The 20982-nt window shown below is 38.4% G+C and overlaps 2 protein-coding genes across 5 annotated transcripts in view; both read left to right on the top strand.

Moving 5' to 3' along the window:
- Window positions 1-542: 542 nt before the first annotated feature.
- Window positions 543-12501, top strand: mon1ba (MON1 secretory trafficking family member Ba). Its single transcript, XM_079826929.1, has 4 exons — window positions 543-923; window positions 6580-7369; window positions 9544-9691; window positions 11787-12501. The coding sequence occupies exons 1-4, from the start codon at window positions 572-574 to the stop codon at window positions 12015-12017; spliced, it is 1521 nt and encodes a 506-aa protein (XP_079683055.1). The 5' UTR covers window positions 543-571; the 3' UTR covers window positions 12018-12501.
- Window positions 12502-19285: 6784 nt separating this feature from the next.
- The window catches only part of gripap1 (GRIP1 associated protein 1), a 74010-nt gene continuing 72313 nt past the window's right edge, over window positions 19286-20982 (top strand). Inside the window, exons 1-2 of one of the 4 annotated variants that reach the window (XM_079827995.1) lie at window positions 19286-19540; window positions 20321-20387. In XM_079827995.1, the coding sequence (XP_079684121.1) occupies window positions 19499-19540; window positions 20321-20387 (109 nt within the window). In that variant the 5' untranslated portion in view covers window positions 19286-19498. The remainder of the gene's footprint in view (window positions 19541-20320; window positions 20388-20982) is intronic. The other 3 variants (XM_079827996.1, XM_079827994.1, XM_079827993.1) reach the window with 3 other exon arrangements.

Raw genomic sequence — 20982 nt, 5'->3', positions numbered from 1 at the left:
ACAAAAACATTATATTACACTTAATTTTAGCATTTACTCTCCCTTTCGAGTGCCATAGGCAAACCATGCTGGGAAATAGAAATCCCAGTCCAGTTTCAGTTAAACCTAAGTTTATCTAAATTAAAATAAATTATTTCGTAAAACTCAAAACAATGAAACTGTTCAGTTTACTTAAAATATATCCGTTCTGTAAAATTTAAAGAAATAGAAAGTGCTAAATACTCATACAAGTTCATTTGACTGAACTAATTAGTTTAATTAATAATTATTTTGAGCGTTAGGGTTTACAGTTGACCTATTGCTAGTTCATCAGACTAGTTCTTAAGACACAGTCTTAATTTGGCGGCTGCAACTGGCCCCTGGCAGTTCTTTCAGCAAGAAATGAAGCATCATGTTCATCCTATTACACAGTTTTAACCGTTCTCTGATCCCCAGGCATCATGTGATACCTCTGAGTAATGGAGAGCCACAGAGATCCATTGTGTGACATCAATAGAACAAGCGTTTGCACCCTTAAAAGAACACCAAGTCCAGAAAATGTTCACTTTGAGGGAAATGAGAAAGAGACGACATGCACAGGAGCGAGAATAGAGGAAGCTTGGAGTTTCAACCTGAGGACACCTCATTAGAGGATTCTGGAGAGTTTCCATCTTGCTTGGCCCAGGCGAACCTCAACGGGCAGAAAAAGGACCCCTCGGCAGGTTGTGTTGAGGATGTCCCAGGTCCATCTTATCGAAATGAAGATATAATGTCAGAGAGTTGGAGGCAACACAGGAAGCATGTGTTTGTGCTGAGCGAGGCTGGTAAACCTATCTACTCGCGCTATGGCAATGAGGAGGCCCTCTCCTCCACCATGGGCGTTATGATGGCACTGGTGTCCTTTGTCCAGGCTGGAGGCAACACAATTCAATCTATTTTTTCAGGTGAGATCCACCAACTTCATCTAGGTTTTAAGTCTGATAGTTGTCTTTGAAAAATAAAGTAGTTCTTTGCAGTACATTAGTTTAGCAACAAATAAAGACTTTTACACTGTTACAAAAGATTTGTATTTCAAATAAATGCATCAAATCATCATATTAGAAGGATTTCTGGAGGACTGAAGACTGGAGTAATGATGGTGAAAATTCAGCTTTGCCATCACAGGAATAAATTATATTTTTACAATATAATAAAATAGAAAATAGTTATTTTAAATAAAATAAAACAAAATTCACAATATTCCTGTTATTCCTATTATTGATCAAATAAATGCAACCTTGGTGAACATAAAAGTGATGCAATAAAATCTTATACCCAATATACAGTATATATACACACACCAATCAGGCGTAACATTATGACTACTGACAGGTGAAGTAAATAACACTGACTATCTCTTCATCACCTGTTAGTGGGTGGGATATATTAGGCAGCAAGTGAACATTTTGTCCTCAAAGTTGATGTGTTAGAAGCAGGAAAAATGGGCAAGCGTAAGGATTTGAGTGAGTTTGACAAGGGCCAAATTGTGATGGCTAGACGACTGGGTCAGAGCATCTCCAAAACTGCAGCTCTTGTGGGGTGTTCCCGGTCTGCAGTGGTCAGTATCTATCAAAAGGAAGGAACAGTTGTGAATCGGCAACAAGGGCGGCCGAGGCTCATTGATGCACGCGGGGAGCGAAGGCTGGCCCGTGTTGTCCGATCAAACAGACGAGCTACTGTAGCTCAAATTGCTCAAAAAGTTAATGCTGGTTCTGATACATCAATGCTAGACCAGTCAAGGTGCCCATGCTGACCCGTGTCCACCACCGAAAGCGCCAACAGTGGGCACGTGAGCATCAGAGCTGGACCACAGAGCAATGGAAGAAGGTGGCCTGGGAAACGTTGGGTCCTGCCATCCATGTGGATGTTACTTTGACACGTACCACCTACCTAAGCATTGTTGCAGACCATCTACACCCTTTCATGGAAACGGTCTTCCCTGGTGGCTGTGGCCTATCAGGACAATGCACCGCCACAAAGCAAAAATGGTTCATGAATGGTTTGAGGAGCACAACAACGAGTTTGAGGCGTTGACGTGGTCTCCAAATTTCCCAGATCTCAATCCAATCTAATCTAATCGATGCGATGAACAAACAAGGCCGATCCATGGAGGCCCCACCTCACAACTGATGTTATGCCTGATCGGTATGTGTATGTATATATATTTGGTTGCAAACTGAAATAAAAAAAACTGGGCCAATTTGCAAGCAGTAACTTTTAATCAGAATAAACTCAAAATTTCACTTCCTCTGGAAATCTAGAAACAAAAACACGGGAAACAGAACAACCACAGTAGACAAGAAAATCAAGATATAGAGATAATTAACTAGACACACTGGTGAGACACATGAGGGCAAATCAAACACTGTGTCAACAGAAGAGGGACAAAGGAAACTGAACTGGCACAATAAACAGGCTAACAACTCCAACCCAGAAACAGAGAAAACACTTATCAGCACATAGAAGTTTTCGTATGAGGCGAATCATGTTCATAACAAACAAAATGCTATTTCATAAAAAGATGGGCCCATCCATATGTCCCAGCAAAACTTCCAAAAACTTGTATTACCAAACAAAAACTTGAACAAGCTGTCACATGGGATCTTTAACCCTCTGGTGCTCTTCGTTTAGGGGTTGCATTGGTTGTCTTCCCAGTCATAAGTGACCGGACACCTAAAAATTAAACTTCCTCCACCCCAGTAAAACCAATGCAATTTATTTTTCTTCAATAATATTTTTTCTTTTTAATTTTGTATTTTGAGATGATTTGATTATATTTTTTAATATTTATGCAATAAGTATGGTCTATTTTTGCCAATGAAACTGATATAATTTTTTTTTTCATTTATTATTATTTTTTTATTATTATTATTATTGCAGTATTTCAGGTTAAAATAGAGACTAGAGGCCCGTTGCACAAAAGTAGAATTAAGACATCCAGGATAAATGACTGAGCTGAGCTCAATGAAGCCAAAACAAGTGCATCCAGGCTTAAAGGGTTAGTTCACCCAAAAATGAAAATTCTGTCACTAATTACTCACCCTCATGTCGTTGGACACCCGTAAGACCTCCGTTCATATTCGGAACACAAATGAAGATATTTTAGTTGAAAGCTGATGGCTGAGAAAGGCTTCACACAGGCCTCCATTGGCATTCAGTACATTGACACTTCCAAGATCCATGAAAGGCACTTAAAACGTCGTTACAAAGTCTATCTCACCACAGTGGCTCTACAATAATCATACAATGCGACGACAATAGTTTTTGTGCGCAAAAAAAAATCAAAATAACACCTTTATCCAACTTGTTCTCGACTTCCGTGTATGCCTCCACGACGCATGCGCGAGAATATGACGCAGATCCGGCGTTCGGACATATGACCCAGAAGCGATTTGTTTACGAGCAGAGGAAGACGCGCGTGTCTAAGCTGTTGGATTCTACATTGATCGTGCTTTAGGTCTCGGCGTAGTGCTCAAAATGGGGCTTAAGTGTGTATTTCATCGATTCCCGAACACCGGCGCTACGTCATATTCTCGCGCATGCGTCGTGGAGGCACACACGGAAGTCGAGAATAAGTTGGATAAAGGTGTTATTTTGATTTTTTTTTGCGCACAAAAACTATTGTCGTCGCATTGTATGATTATTGTAGAGCCACTGTGGTGAGATAGACTTTGTAACGACGTTTTAAGTGCCTTTCATGGATCTTGGAAGTGTCAATGTACTGAATGCCAATGGAGGCCTGTGTGAAGCCTTTCTCAGCCATCAGCTTTCAACTAAAATATCTTCATTTGTGTTCCGAATATGAACGGAGGTCTTACGGGTGTCCAACGACATGAGGGTGAGTAATTAATGACAGAATTTTCATTTTTGGGTGAACTAACCCTTTAATTGGTTGCACAAAGACCAAGCCAGGATGAGCAGACACGGATTCATCAAGCCAGGTTAAACCAATCTTGGATAGGTGCGCGCTCACGGCTCACTCAAATAGACCCGCCGCCGATCACAGATTCACTGATTCACCATGGCAACTAGAGCGGCGTACTTTTCCCCGTTGGAGGCACAATTCCTCATGGAGGCATACGAGGAGGTAAAATACATAATTAAGAAGAAAGGCAACCCCGCCACAGTGATAAAGCAAAGAGAAAAAGCATGGTATTGCAGACCTCCTGAATGCGTAAGTAGTGCACAATTACACACTCACCGCTCCGCTGAAACATCACAATTACAATCCAAATAGTTAATTCACATCTCCAAAAATGCAGTTGTACACTGATTATGAAACAGTTTAACTTTTAATTGAAATGGACAACAGATATGAGTGAAATTGTGTAAAGTAGGCCTAACCCCATCACACTGTATAAGGCTTTGATAAATTATTATCAAAGGCTTACATAATTACTACGCTTAGTAGTAGGCTACAGTTTAATCTTAGCCGTTGTACTCTGCTTCTTATGCTGTCCACCGATTTTTTTTTGTATTTTTTTTTTGGCCTCTTATGATGTTTGTGCTGTATACTGTGTGTAATACAAGCTTGCAGGGAGGCTACTGCATCCATTCATTTGTCTGTTCAGTTGATGTGTATGGATTTGTCCTGCATTTATTTCAGTGTGCAGACAAGCGGGGTGTGTTATATATATATATAATCTCTATCTTTGAATGTGTATTTATCCTTTTGTTGTATAATCCTTTTGTTGTATTGTTGAGTCACTGTGTGACTTCAGTTTCGAAAGGAGCTGATGGTTTACCTGCTTTGTTTTATCCTTATTCAATAAAGGATCCTAATGTTACACTTTGTGTTTTTATATTTATATGGAATGTGTATTTTATACGACCGAGTATTAGGGCCACACTGAGGAAGAAGGAAAAAGTCATACATGAGGCTGGTTCTTTCTGAGGAAAAGATGCAAATTCTTTTTACGGTCCTGATACTTATGACAATGTGACGCTGACGTGCCAAAAGATTAAGTATGTCCTTGTTTGTGAAACCATACTGAAGAACAATTCCACGAAATGCCCCACAGCTGTCATTTTAACAACCGTCTTCCTCTAAAACGGGTTACAATATTATGACTTAATTTTTCGAAGTCTGTGACTTTTCTTTTTTTTCCTCTGTGGCCCTAATATTCTATCATGTTTATATATAGCCTTATAGTCTATGGGAAACCGTAAATTATCTAATGATAGCAACATCATCTAAAAATCATAATTTATCCAAAATGATTTTGAAATTATGATCACAAACGTTTAAATAATGACAGTGGGTCTAGTTATATGTGATAACAATGTATAGTGGGCAGTAGAATAACTATTGGTTTCCGTTTGTGGTGACTGCTGACTGACATAAGGGATGAGATTAAATAGATCCTGGAATTTAGCCTGGTCTGGAGCAGGCTAGCTCCACAGAATAAATCTCCATGGTAATTTATACCATAACATCCAACTGCCACCCTATCCAGCTTAAGTGCAACCGGATCACGGATAAATTGAGCCAGGATCACCAAGATATCCCGGCTTAATCCCTTATCCTAGTTTTGTGCAATAGGCCTTAGGCCTTCAAAATAAATTTTTTGAAGGCAGATTAGCGCCCTCTTTTAGAATTATTTGAGAAATCATGCAACCATGGGTGTAATAACTAGAGGTCGGAGAGGTTTGAAAATTCCCTAGTTCTGTTTTGAACACATTTAATTTTTTGATTTTTTTTGATGGATTTGAATATATATATTTAAAAAATATATTATAGATTATTTATTATAAAGTTTTAGATTTTTTTGTTGTTGTTAGAAACAGATTTTTTTCTGTGAATTTGTGTTTTTGAAGATTTCCCATTCATTTGTCATTTCTGACCGAAGAGCACAAGTGGGAATATTTTTGTTACGACCACTTAGCATGCTCGAATCATGCCCTCAATTTTTTTGTGTGTTAACATACCTAATGCTAGAAAAGTCACCAAGTTTCATATTTTTCAGATGAAGCTGTGGTTTTAAAAAATTCAAAATGTGGTTCATAGGCTCAGTTTTTCATAGGTGTGTGTGTGTGTGTGTGTATAAGTGTGCGTGTGTGTGTGAGTGGATGTGTCAATATCACACTCTTGATGTTTTAGAGTGTCACCACTTCACTGCTGTGTACTTTTTTTCAGCATTGTGGCCGATTTGTAGATTGTACAAACAAATATTCGGTGAATTTTTGTGTTTTTGCCGATTTCCCATTCATTTCCTATGGTCGGTCATTTATGACCGAAGACAATGAACGCTACTTTTTTTTTTTTACGACCAATTAGCATGCTCGAATCATGACCCCAATTTTTTTGTGTGCTATACAATGCAAGAAAAGTCACCAAGTTTCATATCATTCCGATGAAGCTGTGATATTTAACATTTCAAAACAGAAAATTTTCCGGTCAGAAATAACCGAAGAGCACCAGTGGGTTAAATTGTGCATGTAAATAGGGTCTAGCCTATATGAATAATTTAAGATTTTTTAACAATCATTTTACCTATAAAATAATGACAGACAACACACAACAGCTAATATTACTATGTTCTTTCCCTCTGTTTCTCTCAGATGAGCGCACAGTGGTATTTTTGCAGAAAGGGCCGCTGGTGTTTGTGTCCGTCTCTGCCACTCGGCAGTCTGAGCATCAGCTCCGCAGCGAGCTCCTCCATGTTTATCATCAGATAGTCAGCATGCTCACGCAGGCCAGCATAAATCGCATCTTTGAGCACCGGAAGAACTATGACCTACGGCGTCTGCTGTTTGGCTCGGAGAAGATTCTGGACAGCCTTCTTGATGTCATGGATTCTGATCCCAGCTTCATGCTGTCAGCGGTCCAGTGCCTGCCTCTGCCATCCTCTTCCAGAGACGTTCTCAGTCACATCCTACAGAAAGCCGTCACCCCGAATCTGGTCTTTTCCTTTCTCATTGCCAATAACCGACTTGTCTCCATCGTTCAGGAGAAGACGGTCCTGGAGGATGCTAAGCTAAAACCCAGTGACCTTCATCTCCTCTTCAACCTTATCAGGGCCTCTGCTTTTCAGGCTGGAGAGATATGGACGCCCATCTGCCTGCCTCTGTTCAATCATGACTGCTACTTTTATGCTTATGTGGCATATCTAGACCCTCCCGAATGTACTGTATGCCTTGTTCTTCTGTCTACAGATAAAGAAGCTTTTTATGCCATGGCAGAGTGCAAAAGGAAAATCGAGGAAGCTTTCACATCCCAGAATGCCTTGCAGTGTGTGACAAACACTCAGAGGAGCCGTTTTGATGATATTGGTGTAGCTAATCTCAGGCACTTCCTGTACAAGCCCTCAAATATGCTAGACCACCATCGTCAGCTCCCACAGTTCATATGGTGAGTAGCTTGTAGTGTTTCATTTAATGCAAAGATCAAATTAAAATAGACCATTTTGTTTTTTTTAAAGAGGACCCATTATGCCCTTTAAGTCTAGATTTTGTTTTTGGGGTGTACTAAATAGGTTTTCATGCTTAAAGGGTTAGTTCACCCAAAAATTAAAATTCTGTCATTAATTACTTACCCTCATGTCGTTCGACACCCGTAAGACCTCCGTTCATCTTCAGAACAAAAATGAAGATATTTTAGTTGAAATCTGATGGCTCTGAAAGGCCTCCATTGGCACAATGCACTTTACACTCTCAAGACCCTTAAAAGGTACTAAAGACGTCGTTACAAAGTCCATCTCACTACAGTGGTTCTACAATAACTTTATAAAGCGGCGAGAATAGTTTTCGTGTGCAAAAAAAAACTAAATAACGACTTATATAGTGATGACGATTTCAAAACACAGCATCATGAAGCTTCGAAGCGTTATCAATCAGCGAGTCGAATCATGATTTGGATCGCGTGTCAAACGGCCAAACTGCTGAAATCACGTGCCTTTGGCGATCCAAACCGCTGAATCGACTCGCTGATTCATAATGCTTCGAAGCTTAACTTCCGCTAAGTGAGGTCAAAATACGAGCGTAGCCATAGATGTATACGTAGACGCCTCATTAGCACTTGCACGGATCAGTAGAATGAGGCATCTATGATCGATATATCTATGACCACGCTCGTATTTTGACCTCACTTAGCGGAAGTTATGGCTGAGCTCAGAGATGATCACGTTCGTCTGATAAGTGGTAAAATAATAGCATTAATACTGCTCGGTTTCTCGCAGAAACTGATCGTTTCTCTAGATAAGACCCTTATTCATCGTCTGGTATCATTTAAAGCCCTTTGAAGCTGCACTGAAACTGTCATTTGGACCTTGAACCGTTTGGAGCCCATTGAAATCCGTTATATGGAGAAAAATCCTGGAATGTTTTCATCAAAAACCTTCATTTCTTTTCGACTGCAGAAAGAAAGACATGGACATTTTGGATGACATGGGGGTGAGTAAATTATAAACAAAAGTTTATTTAACTAATCCTTTAACACTGCACTGTTTAAATACATGTTGCTGCTGATTGGGCTGACATTTTTGACACACCCACCAAACAAGAAAAAACGTATCTCAAACCCCGTTGCACACCGTTTCCAGGAAACATGATGTTCGACCCGGAAACCGTAGCAAAATGTTGCGCACCGGTTTGAGCTTGAACATGCTCCTCGGCCGCATATACAGGAAAAATAATGTTAAGCAATAGCGAAATAGCTAGGCATTATGAAAGTAATTAAATTATAATTCATTCTAAAAGTATTTTAATGCCATTTACTTAATTAAACGCTACAACAATAATGAGAAATAAGAGAAGATTCTTGGTCAAATAGTCTTTTCAAAAGTATATCTGTTTTGGTACGTAAAACACCCACTTTTCATCATCCAATCAAGTCGCATGACTTGTGCGGTCGCACCCTACATTTTTTCTCATTGAATATTCTATGTACATATTACAGAAGTAAAATGGGTTGTGAATGCAGTTTAATGTTGATTTCAAGCCGAAATGAGTCACTAAAAATGATTAAACCACAAGTAAACAAACAAATCATTAGTTTTGACTCATTTATCTGAATTAGTGGTTCTTTTGCCATCAGAAACACCAGATGGGTCGCAAATCCTGATAAACAATGGCCTATAATCCAGGAATTCCTCATTCTGCAAAATATTAGACCACTTTGCCATGAATTCTACAACAGTAATCACTTGATTCGGCTAATCACACGGCTGAAATGTTTCACACGGCTGAAATGTTTCAAACAGTTGAGAGGTGCCTTTTATGCAAAAATGCAAGCAAACATGGTCGACTGAATGATTATATTGAAGCATCAAAAACCACATGATGTGTGAAAACAGGCTGTGTCTGTTTAAACAGTGTTTATCTCAAATTGACTGAAACTGAGTTCTGTTTTCATCATCTGCTTTGCATTGACAGTCTATGTTTTCTTTAGACACATCTCTGCCACTGTAATAATGTAGGTGGTGTGATCAGGTCTCATGTCTTAGTGAATAATGGTTGTGTTGTAATCGATGATGCACACTATAGCATGCTAAATTAGGCCCTTTTTTCTTATATCACTTCACTCAGCCCAGAGATGGATGTGGCATACAGAACCCAGGAAGAGAGGATATGTTTGCTGGATCTGTATCGCAACATGCACAATTGTATCCACAGTACATCACGGCCCCTTAAACTCATCTACCATTCTGCAGAGAGAGAAACTCTGCTGGCGTGGGTATGTTCCAAGACAACTTCAGTAGTTTAGGATACTTGAAAGAATGTTCTGGGTTTAAAATATTCAACAAAAAAACAAAACTGACCGACAATTTTTTATAGTGTGTGTGTGTGTGTGCGTGTGTGTATGTGTGTGTGTATGTATGTATATATATATAAAATGACATTTTAAAATACACTATATTGCCAAAAGTATTGGGACACCCCTCCAAATGATTCAATTCATGTGTTCTAATCACTTCCATGGCCACAGATTAGCGATCGACCGATATAGATTTTTTAGTGCCGATGCCGATACTACTTTTGCTTCCTCAATTTACATCATAAAAATGACACAATGATCATGATGATAACAATTTTAAAATTTACAATTTAAAAAAGGAACATTTATTGAACTAAAAAAAACAATATTTAACAAATAGTAAAAACAGGTGAGTTCAGTGGTGAAAATAAATTCTGAAAATAAATATTTAAGCATAAATAAAATAATTACACTATTGCACACAGTATCAACAAGCAAGCAGCTTAATAAAGTTTACACTGACTGTACTATACTTAATTTTAAAACTATTTACAACCTAGTCATTCAATGGTTACACTCTAAAAAATGCTGGGTTAAAAATAGCAACTGGGTTGTTTTGACCCAGCGGTTGGGTTAAATGTTTGCTTAAAACAACCCAATCGCTGGGTTAAAACAACCCAATCACTGGGTTAAAACAACCCAATTGCTGGATTAGTCAATTTTCAACCCAACTTGGGTTATTTTTAACCCAGCATTTTTTAGAGTGTAGGTGCACTTAACTTAATCTCTTGTAGAGCAACACCAGCGGTAATTCAGGAAAAAATCTCCCAATGCTCCACGTGAAACTTCAGTTTTTCGACCTTTTACCATCGTGTCAATTCTCAATTGATTTTGATTAATATGCGCGAGGGAGGGAGAGCAAGACAGTTTGAAGACGGTGAGAGCTGCCCTGTGGACGCCTGTCTGTAAATAATGCAGGGAAAAAAATATCAGCGAACGCAGCAGCCTTGTATCTGCCAATACACGTAAAAATCGCAAATATCGGCCCGATATATCGGCCGGCCGATATATCGGTCTAACACACAGATGTATAAAATCAAGCACTAGGCATGCAGACGCTTCTAAAGACATTTGTGTAAGAATGGGTCGCTCTCAGGACGTGAGAGAACGTGTGTAGAGAGCTTCATGGAATGGGTTTCCACGGCTGAGCAGCTCATCCAAGCCTTACATCACCAAGTGCAATGCAAAGCGTGGGATGCAGTGGGTAAAGCACACCACCACTGGACTCTAGAGCAGAGGAGACGTGTTCTCTCGAGTGACCAATCACGCTTCTCTGTCTGGCAATCCTATGGACGAGTCTGGGTTTGGCGGTTGCCAGGAGAGCGGTCTTGCCTGACTGCATTGTGCCAAGTGTAAAGTTTGGTGGAGGGGGGATTATGGTGTATGGTTGTTTTTCAGGGGTTCGGCCTGGCCAGTGCACAAAGCAAGGTCCATAAAGACATGGATGAGTGAGTTTGGTGTGGAGGGACTTGACTGGCCTGCACAGAGTCCTGATCTCAACCCGATATAACCCCTTTGGGATGAATTAGAGCGGAGACTGAGAGCCAGGCCTTCTCGTCCAACATCAGTGCATGACCTCACAAATGCGCTTCTAGAAGAATGGTCAAAAATTCCCATAAACACACTCCTAAACCTTGTGGAAAGCCTTCCCAGAAAAGTTGAAGCTGTTACAGCTGCAAAGGGTGGGCCAACTCCATATTAAACCCTACGGATTAAGAATGGGATGTCATTAAAGTTCATGCAAGGGCAGACGTCCCAAAACTTTTGGCAATGTGTATATATGTCACAAATCAAATTTCTATTCAGGAAAAAAGTATCATGGTTTCCACAAAAATATTAAGCAGCACAACTGTTTTCAACATTGAAAAATAATAATAAAACATTTATTGAGCATCAAATCAGCATAATGATTTCTGAAGGATAATGTGACACTGAAATGTATTAATGCTGAAAGGCATCAAGGTAGTTAATATTTACAACATGTATTTCCTAAACTTGCCCTCTTGTTCTGTAGGTCACTAGCAAGTTTGAGATGTACGCGTGCTTTACTCCGCTTGTCACTAAGAAATCAGCCATCAATGAACTCACTAAACTGCTGCGATGGATCAAAAAGGAAGAGGATTGTCTCTTTATCAGTCATCTACCAAAATACTCCACTACCCCGCAGACAGGTAGGAGTTCCACAGACAGGGGGAGATCAGATAGACATAATGCATCGGACACTGGCCTTCTGTCTCTCTTGTAGCCAGGGCTGTCCTCAGGGTGGGACCGGACCAAGCGCCCAGATCGCCAACGGGCCAAGGTGGACCTCAAACCCTCCCCTGGAACGCTTCCGCTTTTTACCTATGGGCCAATACACTATAGTTGCTGTTTTACTTCCATGTTTTATGGTAAATTGGGTGGATTTGTTTGAATGGCTGCAGTGGCTGCATTGAATACATGTCTTCCTTGTTTGTGGATTAGTAGGTGGCTTGTTTCCCTAATGAAGTTCTGAAATTCATGTCATTTTTTCAGTTCAACTTTTGAGTCATAGTTCTGCTGATAACAACTTGCAATGACCAACTGTATTAAATTAGCTAATACTAAAAAGTCTATACATAATTTATATGTGACTCTGTTCAAACATGACTGCTACTTTTATGCTTATGTGGTATTGACCGTTCTGAATGTACTGTATGTAATAATAAGAAATGTTTCTTGAGCAGCAAATAAACATATTCAATCATGTGACAATGGCTGTTGAGATCAGCTTTGCCATCACAGGACTAAATTACTATATGCATCACATTGTTTTGATAAGAAAACAGCCGTGCAAAACTGGCCCACTTTAATACCAATGAATAAAATGCTGACTTATCTTCAAATTAATTATCAGCATGATTGTCATGCATGCCACTGTAATTCATAACCTTTGCACAGCTGCCAACTCTCACGCTTTTGCGTGACACTTGACTGTTTTCACACGCACTCACGCCACACATCCAATTTCTCACGCAAAAAAAGCGATGAGCGCCGCTGAACCCTATATGCATGCATGTATTAAAGCAGCACTAGGTAGTTTTTGCTCTCGGGGTCCCTCTACAGTTGGGAAACAGTATTGTCCTCTACTACTGTCGTAAACTCTGTCATTCTACATCAGGGGATGTATCGCATGTGTATTTGTTGACATGACAACTTTGATAGCCCTGAACACTGCAGGAGTTCACATTCAGGTGTTCTGCTTGCGTCGCGTGTGAAATGTCTTCATCCCAGGTACAGTGGCATATGTTTCAGCATGTCATATGAATATAATTTCATGGGTTTTATTTTTTTCAAACGCCAAATGATCGCGATGCTCACGTTTACAAGCCAGCGTCATTATAGTAGCCTAGTCTATTGGTTACCGTTTTACAGAATCTTTATGATACTTCAATTCAATGTTTGAGTGGTAGGTAATAACCATATATCGTCAATATTATAATATCAATCTACCCTAGATGAATCTGCAAATTTGAAAAATCGATTTGCATTATAGCTTGAGGCAAGACAAATAAACCAATATCACAGACATGTTAGGTATCCTAAAATATGATTTTGTACGTCTTATCATATGTATTTACTTGCAAGAATGTAGCCCCTCCTCCTCCAGCTCACGCCAACGAGCAAACGCTGCCCAATGTTGATCCTCGTCCTGCCTTTAATCCCATCACTTTCTCGTTTCCTCTTTTTGCTTTCCTCCGACAAAACCTTTGCTTTCTTATTTTTCTGTGCTGCTTCGGCCATGACTATAACATTCGGCAAACAAATGATAGTTTGGCTCGCACGTCCGAATTTAAGGAAGTGGGGGTGGTGGTGGAAGTGACGTATATGCCGTAAAGCAGTCGAATTTTGTAGTTCTTTTTATTCTCGGGTTACTACCCGAAACCCGAAGTTTAAAAGTACGATTAAAAACGATACAGACTAGTCAGGCTATGGCAGACGTGTCATTCAACCTATTGTAAGTCGATGTATCATCACAATAGTCTTGAAAATATATTATAAAGGTTGAAAAGTTACCTAGTGCTGCTTTAATATCTATATCTGCAATCAGAGGATTTTATAGGATTTAAATCATTTAGTTTATCATTAATGGTAGGTAATTCTGCATATGGGTCAAAGACGAAACAGGGGTTTTCAAGCATCAAAAAAATAAATGTGTAATACAGCTTTAAATTTAGTTTTTTCCTGTACATTAGAATGTGTCCTGTTTAATTTTATATTTTCTTAGCAAAAAATAATGACTATCACACATTTTTTACCATGATTTACAGAAGACACCCACTAAAATGTCATTCAGTGTAACAATATTTATGTATCAGAAAATCTTATTAGGCATATTTAAAACAGGAATCATTCAGTATATACATGCAATGTATTCATATATAATTAATAATTAACAGAGTACACACACATATATTATGTAAACACAAACTTTTATTTTGGATGCGATTAATCGCAATTAATCTTTTGACTGCCCTAAAAATAATACATTATACATTTATTTAAAATATGATTATATGTAATATTCTAGTTGTATAATGTTTAAGCACTTTATCTGTTGCACTTTATTTGTTTCTGATGGACCATGTGGTGGGAGGCTTTGAATGAAGAATAATGTCCTTCCCTTTCTAATCTTGTGTCGTTTTCAGCTGAACATAAATCATTAAGTGCTCTTAAGAATACAATTATTCATAACATAGGCTAGGTTTCAGTTAAGAATGAGTTTAATACCATTCTAATCAAAATATAAATCAACCTACCTACCTTAATAAACCTTAAACACTGGTCATAATTTTGATCTCCCCAGAAAAAATCTCACTCCAAGGTTTTTTGATAAGTTGGCAGGTGTGCCCTTTGGAATGAGTATTTAACTGCTTGTAAAAGTTGTTAACTGCATATGCGACAATCAGATGTTAGCCAGTTTATTCCACAGAAACTGTAAAGTTCATTGACTTGCAAACCTTATCTGAGTAGGCTATGTCATGTGTACCTTTTCTGTGTTTTTACAGTAGCAGTCATTTTGCATTTCCTCTTCATTTCTTTTTCCTCAACCAAGAAATCTCACCCTTTTTTTGTCAAACCTATGTGACCAGTCACGGAAAGTAGGCACACAAGTCAGTTCTGGGGCATTTTGAGTTATTTGATGTATATATGTGTAGCACATGGAAATCTGATAATATTTGGAGAAGTTGTGGCCATTTGAAAGTAGGCACTCAAAAAAGCTTAATAGGGAGAAAAACGACCTCTAAACATTGTGCAGTTCTCACCTGCTGGGAGTGACAATAGGGCTAATTTACATCTCATTTAGATAAGCCACACATTAGGGCTTTTTGAACAGGATTCTGTGATAACCGCGATAATTTTGGTCACTATAATCATGAAATTTTCATGCCATTTCATCTCTAGTTGTGATCAACTATGATAAACTAAAATCAACTATAATAATGTATTTTTATAGTATAATATGCAAAGTACAATTTTCTATAAGAAAAAAATGTATCTCCGATTCTGTTCTTTTCTCTGACATTTAAGGGTAACATAGGCCTACAAAGACTCTTTTAGGTCTAAAACAATTTGGATAGTTGTTATTAAAGCTTGGTTAACTCCAAATTCAAGAACCTTTCAAGGACTTTCCAGGTCCAGCTTTTTTTTTTTTGCATTTATTTTTGACCATATGACAGAGGTCTGATATTCTATTTGTCAAATTTCTGTTTTGCATAAAACTGAAGATTATTCGGTACACCCTATACTGATCTAAAATGAGAGAATAATATGGACAAAATAAATTCAAGCACTTTCAAGGACCTGTATCTATGTATGTTTATTTTCAAAAAATGTCCTTTTACTTGGTAATAGCAGCATAAGACAAAGGTCTTTGTGACACAGTCCAATGATATCACATTTGCATCCTCTTCTGTGGTCTCTTCTGTGTTGTGACCCTTGGCGCTGGGCATGTGATGTCTCTTGCCTCGTCAGCACAGAATGGCCTGATTTTTTCATAAAGATAGGTCTGCCTGTCAATGTTCAGTCCAGGTGGGGCCAGGACAGGAAGACCGTCGACAGGGGGCGCAGTAGCTGATATTCGACAGGTTGTGCATCACGGTGAGTTTTTGCAAGCACCACACCTGGTCTCTTGGCGTCAAAGCTGTGACAGAATAAGCACATAAGACATTTTAAACATGGCAAAGTATTTTCTCATAAAATACACTGAAAAAATGGTGTGTTGGATTTACATGATTTAATCATGTACATCGGTTCCACATGAATCAATTAAGTTAAACAAACATAATTTGTTCGCATAATTTCAACATAATGGAATTAAGTCATTTTTAAAGGGTTAGTTCACCCAAAAATGAAAATTCTGTCATTAATTACTTACCCTCATGTCGTTCGACACCCGTAAGACCTCCGTTCATCTTTGGAACACAAATGAAGATATTTTAGTTGAAATCTGATGGCTCTGAAAGGCCTCCATTGGCACAATGCACGCTTCACTCTCAAGACCCTTATGACGTCGTTACAAAGTCCATCTCACTACAGTGGTTCTAGAATAACTTTATGAATCGGCGAGAATAGTTTTTGTGCGCAAAAAAACCCTAAATAACAACTTATATAGTGATGACGATTTCAAAACACGGCATCATGAAGCTTCGAAGCGTTATGAATCAGTGAGTCGAATCATGATTCGGATCGCGTGTCAAACCGCCAAACTGCTGAAATTTGGCGTTCCAAACTGCTCATTCGACTCACTGATTCATAACGCTTCGAAGCTTCATGAGGCCGTGTTTTGAAATCGTCATCACTATATAAGTCGTTATTTAGGGTTTTTTTGCGCACAAAAACTATTCTCGTCACTCCATAAAGTTATTGTAGAATCACTGTAGTGAGATGGACTTTGTAACGACGTCTTTAGTGCCTTTTAAGGGTCTTGAGAGTGTACAGTGCATTGTGCCAATGGAGCCCTTTCAGAGCCATCAGAACTAAAATATCTTCATTTGTGTTCTGAAGATGAACGGAGGTCTTACGGGTGTCGAACGACACGAGGGTAAGTCAATAATGATAGAATTTTCATTTTTGGGTGAACTAACCCCTTAAGTAACCGAATTGAGTAGTCTCACATTGATTTCAATATGGCTCCCTAACAACAGTGGTGCACAAGGGGGCTTGAGACCCTGCCTCTTTAATCAAAACACACTTTCATGAAAAAAAGTTTATTTTTGTATATTTTTGTTGTCACTTGACTGAGCTGTAACGCTGTACTCAGTAGCTTTCATTATAGTTGCCAGCAACTATAATGCTAAGTGTGAAATGCTCATTAATGACATGTGCTGAGTCAGTCCACAGCCTAAGCAATCGCTCCACTCTTCTCCACTATATGGTAACCCAGTGTAATTTAAATGGTTCGAATAATTCCAACATAATTAAACATTAAACACTAATAAACAATATAAAGTCTCCCCCTCTTTCTCATTTTGCCCAAAAACACATAAAATAACACTTAATTTCAACAATTTTACTCTAGTCGTCAAGTCCCAAGCAAAGCATGCTGGGAACTACAGTTTCAGCAAAAATAATTTTCGAGTACTTAATTGGTTCACATTCACCCCAAATAATTTAATCTAGTAGATTGAACATTTTAGAGAATTACATTAATCGAAAGCAATGAAATCGTGTTTAGAAGAGAAACACAAATTTGTTGCGTAGATCACAAATAATACGATTAAGTAAATTGGACAACATGTGTTTTCCTGTTTTTTCAGTGTACCGTCATGTGTATGCTGTTGCTATGTTATATTGTATGTACACAATGTGAAAGTTTCAATATAAGTACCTGAAGTGCTGATAACTCTTGATCTGTGGGAGTCAGATTCTGCTGCCAGTCGAAGGTCTGGACTAACACTTTGCCCTCTGCCGTTCCAACATATATTGAGGTGACTCACATGAAGAGCTGTTTTCCACAACCTGATGACAAAAAAGAGAAGAGAGGAAGGGAAAAAAAAGATCTTCAGTTAAATGTTTCATTGAAGCAGAACAGAACAGAAAACAGCACTGTAAGGTGGAAAATAATCAAAGATATTTGAAATAGAACAAAATCATCTGCTTTGCTGTTAGCAGCCATCGTCGTGATCAGGATATCTGAAATTGACTCAACCCCCTCCCCCTTAACGCCATCAGAGGGACCAGTTGGAGTTAGAAGAACAAAAGAATGGCTGGATGGCCAAATGGTTCACACCTTTGATACAATGGGGGAAGTTTTGTCTGATTGGTTACTTCCAAACGTCTTACGGTTTGGTCTGATTGGTCAGTTTTAAAAGAGTCATTTGAGTTTGGGGACATCAGGGAAGAGGATAAAAGAGGATTTCAACTTTAGCTCGCTCTTTTTTGGATTCTCTGGCTTTCTCTAGAGAGAATTCAAAATGTGGTTCATAGGCTCAGTTTTTCATAGGTGTGTGTGTGTATAAGTGTGCGTGTGTGCATGTGTGTGTGAGTGGATGTGTCAATATCACACTGTTGATGTTTTAGAGTGTCACTCTAAATATTCGGTGAATTTTTGTGTTTTTGCCGATTTCCCATTCATTTCCTATGGTCGGTCATTTATGACCAAAAGACAATGAACACTACTTTTTTTTTATGACCAATTAGCATGCTCGAATCATGACCCCATTTTTTTGTGTGTTAACATACATTTCAATAAATGTTAATTATACATTTCAACCAATTGGTGGAATTGGCAGATGTTCCCTTAGCGCCGTGGTATCGGGTCAAAGCATTCTCGAGCATAAATATGCAGCTATAATGCATGTAGGTGATGTGATTTTAAATTAATATTTCATATAGATAAACAATGGTTAGCCTACATACTGTTAAAACTAATTGTGGTATTGATTTCTTTGTAAGATTGCCGACTCTATAGAACAGTGGCAACTTTACAGCGCTCCGAGTGCCCCGAGTGGTTGGGAGCATTTTCGTTGTGTTGTGGATTTTTCGTTGTGTTGTGGCTTGATTTCCTTGTGTTGTGGATTTTTCTTTGTGTTGTGGCTTGATTTCGTTGTGTTGTGGTTTCATTCCTTTGTGTTGTGGATTTATTTTGTTGTGTTGTGAACTAATGTATGCTTTTTAAATTTCGTTGTGTTGTGCACTACTGGGCCACCGTACTTACGAATAGAATAGCAAAAAACTGATGTGACAAGCCATCAGAACCGAACCGAAAACCGTGGTTAAAAACCGCGGTATGTATTGAACCGTGGACTAACTGTATTGTTGCTTCCCTAGCCTATAGCGATTTTGACAATATAGTCTACAGATTGATTCAGCAGCTTTACAGTGGTAACAGGAAAATAATGCAACAAAATTTGATTTGTCTGTAAAGTTACAGCTATCAAATGGGCACAATAGGGTCGCGTCTAGGTAGTCCGTTCACTAGGTTTTTGAACCACCACAGCCCAAATCACCCGTCCCAAGAACTACTACATCAGTGATATATAGTCTGAGTGCGCCATCTTCAGGACAGGTGCAGTTATTAATGGTGGCGTTTCTGTCAGCAAGCCAAAGCGTTTAGATGGGCGAAGTCAAAAAGCTGCAGCTTTAATCTTCAACTTATCAGAATGACAGTTATTTCGGTAATACAAAGCTATCAGAAAGAGCAGTAATAGCAGATAGAGACAGTTTTATTCTGTCCAGCTGTGTTTTGCTGTAACGTTAGTGAAGATGGCGCAAGCACTGTCAGAAGAGGAGTTCCACCGTATGCAGGTACAAATCTCTTTATTTGCGCTTGGATATGACATGTACCACAAGCTTTACTCCACATAAAAGATCTTTAATGTGTTCAAATGTGTTTTCCGGGGGTAATATGTGTAAACGGGTCTGTTTTATGGCTGAAGTTGACATTCATCTGAGCGGATTGGGGCTCTGTTAGCTGTAGCCGTTAGCGTGCCAAGCTAACTGTTATGAGGCCAAAATAGCTTTAATGAACAAGTACGATATTTTTCATTAATGCATGCAATAGTTTGGCTTATGAAATGACTGTTTGTTGAAATGACATTGGATGTAGTATCTATATGACGCATTTGGGACGTATAATAAAGATGTGTTTAGCCTGTTAGCACGCTAACCTGTAATTAATGACCACTAGCACCGTTAGCACGCCAAGCAGCTGTTAATATTGCTTTTCTACACAACTAAAGGGTTTGTAAATTATATGTTTGGGTTTTAAGACGTGTTTCGTGTGAATGTTAAGATACTAAATATCATAACGCTGTTGTTTTGCGCTTAACATCCTCTTGTTTACAACTCCAGAAGCATCTAATATCCCGTTTATAGCAACCAGACTTTTTAATTTAATGTTTGCATTACTTAAATACACTTTGTTAATTACATTATTAACATGATTCATAGCATAAAATACGCTGAGATTTGTATGATGCTTTTATGATGATGTGTTGTTTTGGTTGTCATCATTTATGTTCAGTAATCAATAATATGTATATTAAATGCACTCAGTCAACTATCATTTAATTCGTGTTTGATCAGGCTCAGCTCTTGGAGCTGAGAACACAGAACTACCAACTATCCGATGAGCTGCGGAAAAATACAGCGGGTGAGTAGAGAATGTAAACACACACCTTTACTTATTCAACACACAGATCAGCTGACTTGTTTGAGTCATGGTAGATTGTAATTTGTGGTTATTAAAAGTCAGGTGTCTTGTGTGTGACTTTTGTCACATTTTTCAGATTTAAATGTCAGAACCTTTAACACATTCTGAGAACGAAACACTCTTTTTTTTAAAAATTGGACATGCAAATGGGGTGGATATATAAAGATATGCTTTCTAATTCTGTCAACCCTTAGTCTGGTTGTAGCATAATATGGCACTAAGTTACAATGTATGAACTACTAACTTGGTGTGAAAATGTGAAATAATATATGAACTAAATATTTAGAGAAGCTTAAAATACATCAGTGAGCTTATGATTTGCTCACCGACCTCAGGATTTCCCAAAATGTATTTTTTTTTTTGTTGAAAAGCTAGTATTTAATTAAATCATAAAAAAATGTAAAATTAAAATGAATAAATAATAATAAAACTAATAAAACACTTACTAATGAAAATATGTACTGTATGTTATGTGACCATGTGATTAGAGAACCATGCAATGGAAATATGTTGTTAAATTATTGATATATTAGCT

This window comes from Gobio gobio, assembly GCF_949357685.1.
Source record: "Gobio gobio genome assembly, chromosome: 10".
Taxonomy (NCBI): Eukaryota; Metazoa; Chordata; class Actinopteri; order Cypriniformes; family Gobionidae; genus Gobio; species Gobio gobio.
The sequence above is the reverse complement of the archived record's forward strand: the minus strand, read 5'-3'. Positions and strand labels throughout refer to the sequence as shown.

What these genes read in the sequence shown, in the direction of transcription:
- mon1ba (XM_079826929.1), top strand. Translation starts at nt 572, where the DNA reads ATGCACAGGAGCGAGAATAGAGGAAGCTTGGAGTTTCAACCTGAGGAC. An exon ending in AATTCAATCTATTTTTTCAG is followed by an intron (nt 924 to 6,579) that starts GTGAGATCCACC and finishes TGTTTCTCTCAG; the next exon opens with ATGAGCGCACAGTGGTATTT. An exon ending in CAGCTCCCACAGTTCATATG is followed by an intron (nt 7,370 to 9,543) that starts GTGAGTAGCTTG and finishes CACTTCACTCAG; the next exon opens with CCCAGAGATGGATGTGGCAT.